Source organism: Podarcis liolepis (genome assembly GCF_965112155.1).
Source record: "Podarcis liolepis genome assembly, chromosome: 4".
Lineage (NCBI taxonomy): Eukaryota > Metazoa > Chordata > Lepidosauria > Squamata > Lacertidae > Podarcis > Podarcis liolepis.
Window position 1 is genome coordinate 46,383,432 of NC_139558.1, and position 15,733 is coordinate 46,399,164.

The window sequence follows — 15,733 nt, forward strand, 5'->3', positions numbered from 1 at the left end:
ATGACTTCATATAATGAATTTTTATAATTAAACTAATGACATACCTCTTCTCTTCTTTTTCCTCATTCTCTTTTTACTTTCAGGCCCCATTTATCTCTTAATTAATCATGGTTTCATTCTCCCTCTCTCGCTCCCTTTTTCTTTCAAAAAGTGTTCCATTACTTTAATTTCATTGTGACATATTTTAGTTTATCTCTCTTGTTTCATAACTTTGCTGACTGTTAAATATTTTAAGGAATTAGGGAAATGTGTACATCATTCTGATCATATATACTGAAATTTTCTTTAATTATAAAATGTTTGCAGCCCCAAAAGTCCCTCACATCTTCCTCCCACCACAACTGTGCTACCACCTCTTAAGACTGAAGAGGAAAAAAACATGGCTGGCATTCCTGTATATGCACAGGCTGGGCACAGAAAATGTTGGCTACAGCAGCCCTTCAGAAATCTGTTCAAAGGCCCAAACTTTGTGATTTAGTCATACATGCAGGGAAATGCCTGCCTGGTGGTCATTTTCTTACTTTGGTAGCAGAGGTGGTGCTGTCAAGTAGTGACAGGGTCAGTGGTAAACAACTGTGGCTAGAAGATACTGGTATAGTACAGGGAGGAGAACAGCAATAGAAATGAGAGAGATAAACTAAGAAGAAAAGTCATTGTTTGGCAGTGAGTGCAGGCAGAGGCTGGATGGCCATCATGCATGCTTTAACTGAGATTCCCAGCTCACAGAACTGTGAATGCAATTATATAGAACTTTCCAAAGGCCAAATATAAAAATAAGACATTTATATTCCACCAAGTGTCCGTTTCTTTAAATACAGTTTTTACATAATGTATGCAATACCATAATCATATTCAAGAGCAATACAGGATGTCTCAAAGCCAAAGTTCTGTCAAAATATTTCTTCATTTAATAAATAGAAAAGAATCTCTACTTGTTGCTAAGCCCTGTATTGTATGCCTTGTTTCTCTGGCCTACCAGCAAGTCTTTAGCTGAATACCAAGAACAGGTCCTTCTCTGTGGTGGTTTTTAGAAAAGTTCCAAACCTTCCCATTTTAGCCAACTTTTGGGTAATTTTATGGCACTACGTTTTAATAATGGTTATATCTGCTGCTATTTTAATGATACTTAATGCTGTTGTTTTAATAGCTTGTAATTACTTGTAAATTGATTGCTCAAGGTCTTAATGCACTTATTAACTGCTGCTGTTTTTATATTGCATATTGATTTTTAAATTCCCGTAGTTTTTTGTTTTTTTTTTCTTGTTTAAATAGCTTTCATTGATGGTTGTTTAATTACTATTTTGTAAACTGCCCTGAAAATCCTGATTGCATGAAGGGCGGTTTGAAAGCTGAACAAACAAATAACCTTAGTAGACTGATGTTTTACTGATTGCATACAGATAGCAACTCAATACATATTTGTTCAGACAGGCCTTTGAAGCATAATAAGAGGGACATCATTTGAATTTGTATAATATAATGCTGATTTGTCTGCTATACTTTGTACCATATTGTTGTTGTTGTTTAGTCGTTTAGTCGTGTCCGACTCTTCGTGACCCCATGGACCAGAGCACGCCAGGCACTCCTGTCTTCCACTGCCGCCCTCAGTTTTGTCAGACTCATGTTTGTAGCTTCGAGAACACTGTCCAACCATCTCGTCCTCTGTCGTCCTCTTCTCCTTGTGCCCTCCATCTTTCCCAGCATCAGGGTCTTTTTCCAGGGAGTTTTCTCTTCTCATGAGGTGGCCAAAGTATTGGAGCCTCAGCTTCAGGATCTGTCCTTCCAGTGAGCACTCAGGGTTGATTTCCTTAAGAATGGATACGTTTGATCTTCTTGCTGTCCATGGGACTCTCAAGAGTCTCCTCCAGCACCATAATTCAAAAGCATCAATTCTTCGGCGATCAGCCTTCTTTATGGTCCAGCTCTCACTTCCATACATCACTACTGGGAAAACCATGGCTTTAACTATACGGACCTTTGTTGATAAGGTGATGTCTCTACTTTTTAAGATGCTGTCTAGATTTGCCATCGCCTTTCTCCCAAGGAGCAGGCGTCTTTTAATTTCGTGACGGCTGTCACCATCTGCAGTGATCATGGAGCCCAAGAAAGTAAAATCTCTCACTGCCTCCATTTCTTCCCCTTCTATTTGCCAGGAGGTGATGGGACCAGTGGCCATGATGTTCGTTTTTTTTTTATGTTGAGCTTCAGACCATATTTTGCACTCTCCTCTTTCACCCTCAATAAAAGGTTCTTTAATTCCTCCTCACTTTCTGCCATCAAGGTTGTGTCATCTGCATATCTGAGGTTGTTGATATTTCTTCCGGCGATCTTAATTCTGGCTTTGGATTCATCCAGCCTAGCCTTTCACATGATGAATTCTGCATATAAGTTAAATAAGCAGGGGACAGTACTCCTTGCCGTACTCCTTTCCCTATTTTGAACCAATCAGTTGTTCCATATCCAGTTCTAACTGTAGCTTCTTGTCCCACATAGAGATTTCTCAGGAGACAGATGAGGTGATCAGGCACTCCCATTTCTTTAAGAACTTGCCATAGTTTGCTGTGGTCGACACAGTCAAAGGCTTTTGCATAGTCAATGAAGCAGAAGTAGATGTCTTTCTGGAACTCTCTAGCTTTCTCCATAATCCAGCGCATGTTTGCAATTTGGTCTCTGGTTCCACTGCCTCTTCTAAATCCAGCTTGTTACTTTGTTTTTAATGTTGTAATTTTGCCGTTAACTGCCCTGGGCTCTTGTGAGGAGAAGAACAATAGCAATAACAGTAATAACAGAAGCTGCTTCAGTTACCTCTCCCACAAGCTTCACAGGTTTTATTTCCTTATCTATTGGAGGACAAATGTAGGGAAGGTAGTCAGGAAAAGGTGTACAGTTTGTCCGTAATATGTGAATGATCATATCGTTGGCAGAGACATGCAAATGAAAACTCGTTTGCCATTGATGTGTGTTATGCTGAAATATGTATCTTTTGATCACAAATATATTTTGTTGCTACTTCCATATAATATTTTTTTTTAATGTAAGAAGAGATGCAGTATGAAAGAGGACTCACATCAACAGACCCTCCAATGTCCCTATTTTCCAGGGACACCCCTGATTTAAAGAAGCCATCCCAGTTTCTTATTTGATCCCGGAATGTCCCACTTTTCCTTAGGATGTCCCTATTTTCACTGGTGAAGTGTTGGAGGGTATGGAGTTATCCAACCCCCGAGCCGTCTGAAGGCAATCCTGTATAGGGATGTTTTTTTAATGTTTAATGTTTTTGTAAATGTTTGAAGCTGCCAAGAGTGGCTGGGACAACCCAGAAAGATGTGTGGGGTATAAATAGTAAAATTATCATTATGGAATGGGACGTCCCTATTTTCATCGGAGAAATGTTGGAGGGTATGCATCAAATATCAGAAAAGAACTAATGACTATTTTTTTTTTCAACCTATGTATAGCAGTGGTACAGCAATACTGGCCTATACTGCAGGGTTGTTGTGAAGATTACAACAATAAAGCACATAAGGCACTTTGAATACTTGAAATTTGGCAAAATACATGTTTAATATGAACGTCATCAATTTTCAACTGTAATACCAAATCAGATTAGACGTAAAGTATCAGATACCTACTACAAATTAGAATGTATAATTTCAAACATAAATGAATATTATCATATGACTGATGCAAAAATTAGTAGCTCTCAGTTTAGTTAATATCTAGAAAAAGAAATTATAAGGGTTAAAATTGTCAGGAAGCCTCACCGCCCAATCCTTGATATGTTGGATTCTCTCTTAGTTTATTCAGTGGGTCAAGGAAAGGAACTTTACACCTGCTCAAGGCCACTTTTCTGTTCTTACTTGACATTTCATTGGGTTAAGAAAACAGATGTCAACGCTGGACCTCATAATCCCTTTTACAAATTAAGTCATATCAGAGGAGACAAATTAGTTTCAACATTGTCTTTAAAAAATCCCTTTCAGCAGCCTCTTTCTACATGCCGTCATATGCACAAAAGACAGCTAGTAAGGAATAATAACTCTATTAAAAGTGACAAGCACACTGAAAATAATTCCCTCTGCATTGTATAATATATTAGGGACAGAATGCCAACAACTGCTTATCATAACACAGAAAACATGAAAGCACTTGTCTTGAAATCCTGATTTATTATTAGATCTATACATTCAAATACCAGCTTATAATAGAAAACTAAATCAACTGAGTTCAGTAAGATTTGAGTTCTCTTGATTTCACATATGTCTAGCTCAGTCAAGCACAAAACTGCTAATGCCATCACATCTGAGAGGCTTTTATGCAGGGTTTGACACAATAAGAATCACAAGGCAGACAAAGGGAGATTTTTCTTTTGAAGGATGAAAATAAAAATAATGTTGCTAAGCTAGAGAATAATTTCTTTGAATTTAGGGGAATGCGAACAAGAAAAACAAACAACTGTTCAACATTGACGAGAGCTGTTAGTACCAAGAAATGGCACAGTCATGAGGCGGCAGGCTGGCAGTAGAGACCAAAATTCAATATTCATTGAATCAGGTAAGATGTTGGAGTTTTCTCTTTCCCTATTTGAAACCTATGAGAAACCTATGTACTACAAAGGATTTGTAAGCATAATACAAGGTGACCAGTTTCTTTTCCTCCACAACCATCTCTAGGTTGGCCTCTTAGAAGAAATAACCAGCTTCTAGCACTTAGGAGGGTTATACATTTCAAATTAAAAGGCATACAGAAACCACAAGCTGAATAAAACTAATTCATACAACTGTGGGCTATATTTTTTAAAAACACACACACAACTAGTTTCTTATTCTTCTCCTGAGATGCTGTCTTGCAACTTGAAAGTCAAATCTGCTATATATTGCATTTAAATCCCCAGCTGACATACCAATGTCATACCAGTGGATTAAAGTCATAAAACCACAATCTCATAAGATATTGAGTATCACCCGATGAGTTCCTTATGACTTATTTAAGGAGGATACTGGCAAGCTGGAAAGTGTGCAGAGGAGGACAGCCATTTTATTATTATTATTATTATTATTATTATTATTATTATTATTATTATTAAAATTTGCATGCCGCCCTATACCCGCAGTTCTCAGGGCAGTTCACAACATAAAAGCACAATATAAAAAACAGAAAATACATAATAAAGACAAAGACAACCCAATAATCCCCCCTTCTACAACACATTTTAAAAGGGCATCAGATGTCAATCATCCAAAAGCCTGGTTAAAGAGGAACGTTTTCGCCTGGTGCATAAAGGTAATGAAAGGCCAGCCAAACCTCCCAGGGGAGAGCATTCCACAAACAGGGAGCCACTGCAGAAAGGCACATGAAGAAGGGCCTCATATGGAGAGAGGCGAACCCTTGAAGATGATCAAGGGTCTGGAAACCAAGCCTTATGAGGAATGGTTGAGGGAGCTGGGTGTGTTTAGCCTGGAAAAAAGGAGACTGAAAGGAGATATGATAGCCATCTTCAAATATCTAAAGGGCTGTCACATGGTAGATGGAGCAAGCTTGTTTTTTCCTTCTCTGGAGGGAAGGACTCAAACCAATAACTTCAAGTTAAAAGAAAGGAGAATCCGACTAAACATCAGGATGAACTTTCTGACAATAAGAGCTGTTCAACAGTGCAACAGATTCCCTTGGGAGGTGGTGGACTCGCCTTCATTGATGTTTTTAGGCAGAAGTTGAATGGCAACCGCCATGGATGCTTTAGTTGAGATTCCTGCATTGCAGGGGCTTGGACCTTTGGGGTCCCTTCCAATCCTACAATTCTATAATTCTACGATTTCCGGATCGATTTCAAAAAATCCCACTGGAAATACAGCTATATCCAATTCTTCTGATCTGATCTATGATTTTTAAGAAAACGTGTATAGAATTGCAGCCTTAGTATTGCAGGGAGAGGTCTTATTTAAAATGATCTACCTGACTATACATAATAATTATGTATCCTATATATGTGTGTGTGTGTGTGTGTGTGTGTGTGTGTGTATAAAGGTAAAGGTAGAGGACCCCTGACAGTTACGTCCAGTCATAAATGATTCTGGGGTTGCGGTGCTCATCTCGCTTTACTGGCTGAGGGAGCCGGCTTTTGTCCACAGACAGTTTTTCCAGGTCATGTGGCCAGCATGATGAAACCAGAGCAGCGCACGGAAACACCGTTTACCCTCCCGCCAGAGCGGTACCTATTTATCTACTTGCACTTTGACGTGCTTTTGAACTGCTAGGTTGGCAGTTCAAAAACACCAGTGATACACCAGTGATAATATGAATATTTTATATTGTTACTTTGCTATTTCAGTGCATAAAGGAGGGTTTCCACTGAAACATACTGGGCAATTTACTATTTTACTAAAATTCCCAGGATTTTTAAGCACCATTTTGAAACTTGCCTCTTTTAAGCTCTCCTCCAACTGAAGAACCAGTCTTTGCTCCTGTCAAGATCACTTTAGTATTTCATTTGCCTTCACTGATACAGCCTATAGTACTAATCAGTTCTACTGCCTGGATAAGATAGAGGCAATCAAAGGTGGCAGAGGAATTGAACATCATAGCGCATCACAGAATGTAAAGTGATATCAAAGAAGTAAGGGAAGGTGGTAGTTCACACAACACATGCAGGACAAAGTGAAAGATACTCAAAAAACAGAATCATGAGGAAGTTTATGTGTCTTTATGTGATAGGAGATCTGACTGATGAAGAATACTGTGTGAAATGAAACTACTCATGCTGTTTCAACAACAACAACAAAACCCTACTGCATCAAATATAGGGATGGAACTGGAAGGCTGTTATGCACTTCAGCACTGCCCAACTTGATCATTCATTCATACAATCAAATGAAAAATGATATTTTATTCAAAAAGAAAATCTCTCTCTCTCTCTTCATCTCTCTCTCTCAGTATCTACACACACACACACACACACACACACACACACACACACAGAGAGAGAGAGAGAGAATATCACTGATCTTAACCAGACTATACTCAGTAAGGTAGGGATGGCTAACCTTTTTCAGGCCAAAGGCTGCATTGACCTATGGTCAACCCTCTGAAGGCATTGCCAAAGTTCATGTGGCAAATTTTAATTTTTTTTAACAAATGACACATTTTAGGAGTTGTGTAGGGTCACAAAACCTGGTGACGTGTCAGAATCACAACAGGACACCCTAAAAAGTGACCAGTAAAATATGTATCATGGTATCACAGTGTAGCTTCGACTGGCCGGCTGAACCAGGTGAGGAAGAAACATATTTACAATGGAGAAATAATCCAGTCTAATATATTGGAATATGATTATATCCTGAACTACAAGTAATAAAATAATACAACTACAAAAAATAAATGTCATGGAAAGAAACGGTCTGGAGGAATGCAAGTTTCTTTCCTTACCCTAGCTAGGCAAGATAGCACTAGCAACATTTATTATTCATCCCAAAATGTTATTTCTACTCAATGAACTCAACAAACTAGAAACGGATGATTCCCAATTAAGAGAATACTAACAATAGTAGTTTAATTTATTTGAACTGATAAACCTCAAAACACTGCAAATGTAAGCTGCCTAGAGTCCCTTTCAGAGAAAGAAGTTGTGGAATAATGATAATAAATCACACAACAGACAAAGAAGACCTAGGACCTAAAATGTTTTTTATCCACCAACCCTGAGCTAAAAATTTGGAATAATTTTCATCAGAAACTTTCAGCAACTATTTCACCACTGACCTCCATATAAACAAATGCACCTATAGAGAATCAATTGCTTACCACTTGAAACTCATAAATCTGGGCTCAGCAAAATAGGTTATAACTTGGTAAATGATTCAGAAATGGATCCGTAATTTCATATTAAAGGTAAAGGTAAAGGTACCCCTGCCCGTACGGGCCAGTCTTGCCAGACTCTAGGGTTGTGCGCTCATCTCACTCTATAGGCCAGGAGCCAGCGCTGTCCGCAGACACTTCCGGCTCACGTGGCCAGCGTGACAAGCTGCATCTGGCGAGCCAGCACAGCACACGGAACGCCGTTTACCTTCCCGTTGTCAAGCGGTCCCTATTTATCTACTTGCACCCGGGGGTGCTTTCGAACTGCTAGGTTGGCAGGCGCTGGGACTGAACAACGGGAGCGCACCCCACCGCGGGGATTCGAACCGCCGACCATGCGATCAGCAAGTCCTAGGCGCTGAGGTTTTACCCACAGCGCCACCCGCTTCCCTAATTTCATATTAGCAGGCAGTAAAAGCATTTAGTCAAGCAAGATCTCAAATGTTCAGGTTTTTTGAACTTACACACATAGCGTGTAACAACTAAACATGGACAGTTATGCCGGTGTTCAGTCTTTGAAAATATTTTTCTTGGTACAAGCTCAAACAAACTAATTAGAAAAAATTATCTATTACCCTCTGACATTGCATACTGTCAGTTACAACCTATATATAAAAGATGAGCGAAGGATCTGGCAAACTGCAACCTTACTACATCATAGGCAGAATGGTCTTGGTTGTTCAAATGTGTTCTGAGAACATTAATAAGAATGAGACTGAAAGAAAATTTATTCAAATCCATATATCAATGGTACCTCACCCCTCACAAATCAAACATGATATATTGACTGAATTAATTTTGTTGGGAGTTGAAGGAAATCAAAAGTGGACAACAGCCACATATTCTAGGTGTGATCTATGGTGTGTAAATTGTTAAAAGGGTACTGCAACCATTGCTGCTCCTATGACTCAGTAGGTAGAATTTACGTTGTGTGTGTTTCAGCCCTTTACTAGTTCAGTTCTCTGTAACTTGGGCTCAGAGTTAGTCCTGTTTATAACCTGTTTAATAAAGCAACATTGTGTTGTTGCATGGTGCAGCTGTGTGAGTAGATGCACAAGGAACCACCAAAGGTTATTACTTTGGAGATGCATACAAAGTGACTTTTTGGAACAGGATCCTTGACATAAGTCAAGGCATTTTGGGATACTGCGTATCAAGAAATCTCAAATCTGCATTTCTTTGTTTACTGAAAACAGAGCTAAGAAAGAAAGACTTGCATGTTGCTACTAGCCTACTAACAGGTGCTAAAATATGTAACACAACTCTGGAAAGAAAAGTGGATCCTAACATTAAAGGAGTGAATACAGAAGGTCTTGGAAATTGCTTTGATCACAAAACCTACTTACCAAAGAGGATAACCAAGAAGTAGAAAATTTTATAGAAAAACGGGCATCTTTTGTCAATTATTAGAATTTTTAAAATCTATGATAATATAACTATTTTCCACTAATATAATCATTTTCCCCTATCTACTATTATCTGTAGTACTAATCGTTGTATTTATCATTCAAGTTCTCCATATAAAAGATTAAAATAAGCACAAAAGGCTATGATTTAACTATTAACACAAACTTAATTTGCTTATGTGGAATTCAGAAGCAGTTTCTGAGCATTAAAAAAGAAAGAATAGTTCTTCATTCCCCCCTTTTTTCATTTAGTACCTTGAGTTCTGCGTTCTGCTTCTTTAGGCCTTCCACAGTGTAAGAAATCTCCTTCCATGATTCAAGCCTGGCTTTTGCACATTCCAGAACCTGCTCAGCTTCTTGCTTGGCTTCTAACCACTGTGTTGAATCTTTCAACATTTCATGTAATTGCTGTCTTCGGTTCTGAAGGTGCCCCTGGACTTCATCCCACTGGTTCTGTATCTTTTCAACTGGTGACATACAAGGGAAAACCAATGAAATAATTATTTGGAAAAAAATTATCTGACCACTCTGATCAAGTTCTCCACTAATTTGCATGACAAATACAATACAGACAGTCAGGAAAGGTTCATTAGAGAAGAGTTAAAGGAGATTTTTATATAATTCAGGCATCACTGATTTATTACAAAGTAACCCAAAAGTATCACACATAAAACATCTATTCATCACATTATTTTTACACAAAATTGATACTTCCTTTTAATATGGAAACGGAGAATAGCTTTTGAAATAGAAAAGACAATCCTTTTCAACTAAGTGTGGAAACAATATACTTAACATTAGTTAGTGCACTAGAAAATAAAGTTAATCCTTACACCTGATCAAAATTGGTTCTCTATCTATTCATCTTCCATCCTTAACTATTTTGTAAGCAAAGAAAGTGAATGCTTTGTAATGTTTCTGTGAAGTATGTATGAAGCAAGCATATTTTGGAAAAAGTTCAGAATCTGTTCCAAACATACACGTGTCAATACACATTCAGGGAATGGATGCAATTTAGGATAGCACCTGATCAACAATAGGGACATGGTAATTGCACAGGATATCATTCCCTATATTGCAGGTGTTCAGGTCATTGCTTATGAAGCAAAAATGGCAGCATATGTACAGGATAAAGTCTGCAAAATCTTTTATAGCTTATTAGCAGTCATTTAAAGTGTTTCTTTGAAGATGGATGTTTAAGTATTCCTAACGCCTTATTCACAAAGCTGAGTTTTGTGTGAAGGGATTTATCAGTTTATGAAACATTTCCCTTGCTTGCCTGACCTCCACTATTAGAGGGCAAGCAGTTTGTAAAAAAATAACATTGCTTTAAAATATTTTCTATGGATGTGAGCTCAATAGCAAGAAAATGGTAGAGAAGAATTTTTTGCAGCCCGACTTAAAGCCTTGGCTAGGGTTATGGCTTAGCCTCATAAAACCTCAAACATTACAATGAACATATGGTATTCAGTGGAGGGAAAAATGAGTTCTTTCCCTAGCCAGTGACCCTTATTTGAGAGCATGAAGAGCTCTTTCCTATGGACGTTATACAGAACTCTGAAAAAGTCAAGAATAAAAAGGTGCCAACTGTACAAATCCATTGCTCCAGAAAGGATTCTTTCTAGCTTTAGAAAAGGAAACAGGAAATTAATAGTGTCTTTTCCAGATAAAGCATTCCTCATGAGAACTGAAGGTAATACAGTCCAATGGGATAGATGAGATGAGTAATGATTTGAGCCACTGAGTTGTGGCATTATAGCCAGGGTGGTTTACAGTTAGGGTGGTGAAGTAAGAACAGGGAGATCCATGTTGAAATCTGCATTTAGCCATGAAACTCACTGTGTTACCTTGGGCCACTTTCTCAGCCTAACTTTACAGGTTGTAAGGATAAAATGAGTCAGGGGGATGATACTTGCAAGTTTCTATGACCTCCTTGAAGGAAGGGCAGGATGAAAATATTAAACAAACAAACAAAGCAGATGCGATCATTTTCATTTACAAGCAACAATATGATCTGCTGCCTATCACTGGCAGCAACACAAAAGAGCTTGTGAGAACATCTGGGCACCCTATAATGACCCATATGTATAAATCATATGTGATGCTAAAGTCCCTGGGTGTAGACTTCCATTCTAATGCAACCCGGAGGTGTTTTTCTGCTCCCCACCTCTTCCTCCCTATGTTCCTCCAAGCTGATTCCATTCTTGTTTGTATGAAAGCTAAAGAAAGTTAATAAAATAATTAAAGACATAGTGATAGGATCTTCTCAGTAATAGCATTACATCTATATACTTTTATAAAGTTGAAGATTTTAAGGCCAAATTTGCTGTAATGCCACAGGTCCAAAGACTGGAACTGCTCCAGCTACCAGCACATTCAGATTCACTTTAGTCGAGGAGGTTTGCCAATTTCAAAGTTGCTATTCAATTTATTTTGCATCCTCCTGAGGTGCCTCATCAGTTTAGTCAGGAAGTACTGACACTGGAGCAAATTACATTTAAAAGCCAAACATTGGATGACTGTGTTGCAACATGTTTACCATTGATTCTGCAGTCAGAAAAGGACAAGATCAGCAAGTAAAGGCACTAACTTGAGACCTATTTTTATCACGTTTCTGTTTTGCCATAGTTCATTTATGGATAAGCTAAATACAATTCTCTTCACAGGTAAAATGAAAAGACTGATGCCAACTATCTGCACTATTCTTTCTCGAGCAAAATGGATTTATGAGCAAAATCAATAAACACATTTAATAGGTTAGATCTAAAGGGTAAATGAATATTATTTGAAAGTGGAGCTATAGCTAGTGGTGCTTGTGTCAAGGCAGATATTATTACTTAAAAATATTCTAACACCTTAATTAATACTATCAGTTATGCCACTCTGATCTAGCCACAATTTTTGGGCTAGCTTCCTTCTCCAATATTCACCTGAGTTCCACAAGGAAAGAACCTAAGCAAAATATCAAATTGTTGTGATTACTATTTTTCTTGTTAATTTATTAGCTGTGATGTGATCAATCACCTCAAGGCAATGAACAATAAAAAAGGCAAAACAAACAAACAAACAAACAAACAAACAAACAAACAAACAAACACAATGTCTTTGCTGTTTTCTAGAAAAAGCAGATAGTGGGTGACTGTCATATCTCAAAAGGAGCAGCCACTCTAAAAGTCTTTCTCAGAGTTACTGCAAAACAGGCTTCTGAGATCTTTGGAACTTGCAGGAGAAACTCTTTCACAGACCACAGAAATCTGCTGAACATAAAAGGTATGAGGCAGTCTTCTCAAGTAACCTGGTCCTGAGCTATAGAGGGCCTTATATGTACCAACACATTGAACCCAGTAGCATATTGGCAGCCAGTGCAAATCCTGCAAGCAGGGTATTAAATGCTGGCTGTAATTTGTCCCCACAAGCTACCTAGTTTCTGCAACCTGCTTTCTGCAAACTTGAAGCTTCTGGACCAACCCCAAGGGTAGCCCCAAGGAGAGTGTATTGGTGAGGTTACCAATGAAATATTCAAACTATCCCAATCCAGGAACAACTTTGGCTGTCTGACCAATCAAAGTTGGTAATAAGCACTAACAACTACCAGCCTCTGTTTGAAAAACACTCCAGCCAATTGACTCTTGGAAAACTGTCAGCCCAAGCTCTTAGCATAGTTTAGAGTAAAAGATAACAAGTTATCCTTTGCACAAACCTTCTGCAAGTTTTACTAGTTTTTTGTGATGGTGGGGGGTGGTTGTTTATTTATTTATCTATCCCAGCAAGCTCTCCTTGTTACAGCCTTGTAACACTGACTTTTTTAGACACAAAGAATCAAAATGGAGGGAGGGAGAACACTACCGTATAAAATGAGCAGAAAAGGAGGTGTTTTATTCTTTTTAAGTTCCATTCTGTAATACAAAATGTAATTTATTACTTATAGTTGTAAGGATATTAAACTGTTGCTTTCCTTTCTATGTTGCTAGTTTAAAAATGGTTTAATATGGGATTTTAAATTTGGTTTTAATACCAAGCTGGAAGTGCACTATATAAATATTATTACAGTTGGCATTATTTAAATATATGCACATTTATCAAGAGCTATAACATTTCAGATTATAAAAGAAAAATGTAAAAAACAGTTTGTGGTGCATAACCTGCATATCATTCTGCCATCATTTGGGCCAGAAGTACATTAACTCTGTTTCAAATTTATCAGCATTAATCCTTTTAATGTGATTTTTGCCCTCAATATTTCTTCCATTTACCCCAACTTTTCAATTTTCAACTCCTTTGCAAGTATATGAAGTATGTTCCCCATTCTAAAGTAGAAACATTTTCTCATTCTTAGCACCCTGAAAATCTTATGGGTTTTTTAATGCCATTCATAAAAAAACATTTTTTTTAATGTTTTGTTTTAAAGGAGACTGTAACTAGCTCTGATTTTTTTAAAAAAAACCCATAATCAAGTGAAATATAAATCTAATAAAATAAATGAATAAATGTCATCCTTGAGCGCAGGATGCTGCATAAGGCTTAAGACACTTGTTTCAAAAAGAAACTGTGATTTCTTTATATCCAATTAAGCTCAATTATAAGTATTGTTTAAGCACAAAATAAAGTTCAGTCCTTGTGGGTCTAAGCTGGTTTAGAATTTGTGGGATTTTTCTGCTCCATTTGGTGTTAAGAAACAGTTTGTTAAGAAGAATGATGTGCCAACTATGCTTTTTAAAAACCTTTCTCAGAGTTTTGATTTATTAAATTCTGTCACTAAATAATAATACTTTTTTTTGCTTTTTCTCACACTGGGCCACCTGGTAAGTTTTCTCTACTCATCGGTGATGCCTTACATTTTTGCTCTTTATATAGCACAGGCACCTTATAGTTGAAAAAATGAAATCCCCCAAGGGGTCCTTCAGAAACCCGTGAGTATTCTAAAGTAGCTGTAGGGAGTCTTACCAACATATTTAGGTTTTAGAATAATCTAGGACATCAGGTAAAGAACTGTAGCTGAATTAAATAGCAAAGATCAGCAAAGTATTGAAAGATCTAATCTCCCCCTTCTCAAAATATTTTGAAGAATGTTAAGGAAACAACTCATTAATTTTTGCCCATTCTTCATACTGCGGTTATTAACTAAAGGTGATGATGTATGTAATTATTTATTCTTAGTCCAGTGTTCCGCTCATACTTATGCTTGAACTTTGACTGAATTCTTAAACAAGCTGTCTGAGGGAACAGAGTTTCTAATTAGGAATTTAGCTGCTGTTCATGGATGAAGGAACTTTTAATAATCATTCCAACAAAACATATTTAAAGGGAATCTTTCTCCAGTAGTGCATTTAGAAATGGGACATGGAAATAATAAAATGGCGTTCCATTTTCTCTGAACATAAACAGAACATTATTAGCATTATTAAAATAAAGCAACTCTACTGAGGCACTTAAAACACTTTTGTACTTACTGATGCAAAAATATTATGGTCAGCTTTGCAGTTTAAAGCTAGAAATGTGTGAAATACATTACCTACCTAATGAAGCATAAAGCCAACAATTTTGGATTTTACAGTGCTACAACCCCCATTGCTGACTGTCACACATCCGTATTTACACTGTATTTCCTGATAGTTCTAGCAGCATATCTGCTAATAAGAATGAATAATGTATTCCAGCTACTGTCTTCCTCATCTTTTTCTCTTGTTCTGGTACTTTCAGAAAAAACTTATAAAGGTTTTCCTTGTCTCTTGGATCTTACTAAGGTGAAAATCTTATGATTACTTCAAATATGGCAAAATTCCTATGCATAAAACATGAAGACTACAAAAATGGCATCCAGGTTCTATAGACTATCATGTTTCATTGTCATCATCATTGTCTGCTTATTTGTATGCCATTTCCCCAGAAAAGTGTACACAAATTGGCTCACAACATATCAAATGAATAAAAATAAGGGCATTCTATGACATTTGAAGCAGCCCTTAAGTGTTATCTGAAAACATATAAAGGCCATACATTTCCTCTTGCTTTCCTAGATTAGTAATACAAGATTCCACAGCTAACCCTCTAACTGGGTTTTTCACAGGTAACCGGTGAAGAGATGCACATAGAATATTTTCTGTGTATATAGTTGTTTATTAATTGCTTTCCAAGATGATGTGCAAAATATAATAAAAAATGCATAATCTTAAATATTGTTCATGTTCTTAGAATTCTGCTATGAGAGTCGTTATAGTAAGCAAGCAAGCAATGGGGTGCTATCCAGATGTTGTGGAAAAGAACTCTCATTAGCCATGGCCACTGCTGATGCTAGCTGGGACTTATGGTAGTTGTAGCCTAAAACATCTGCAAAGCAGCATGTTGGCTATTCCTTTTTAGGTAAACAATATCTGATGATGGTCTTTCAGCAGAGAGGGCAGAGAGAAACAAATGGTCATTTATGTCACTTTGGAAAGTTAGGAAAGCCTCACATACACTTCTTTTGCTAAATAAAC

General features: G+C 37.4%; 1 protein-coding gene and 1 long non-coding RNA gene across 24 annotated transcripts in view; one reads left to right on the forward strand and one right to left on the reverse strand.

Annotated features, from left to right (window-relative positions):
- Positions 1-15,733, reverse strand: part of DMD (dystrophin) — a 1,010,042-nt gene that overhangs the window by 250,326 nt on the left and 743,983 nt on the right. For all 23 annotated transcript variants that reach the window (XM_083498284.1, XM_083498278.1, XM_083498289.1 and 20 more), the window contains one exon: positions 9,513-9,724. In XM_083498284.1, coding sequence (XP_083354410.1) covers positions 9,513-9,724 — 212 coding nt within the window. The remainder of the gene's footprint in view (positions 1-9,512; positions 9,725-15,733) is intronic.
- Positions 71-11,285, forward strand: LOC310704640. Its single transcript, XR_014524939.1, has 3 exons — positions 71-1,513; positions 2,699-6,341; positions 9,477-11,285. It is a non-coding gene; the product is annotated as an uncharacterized lncRNA (long non-coding RNA).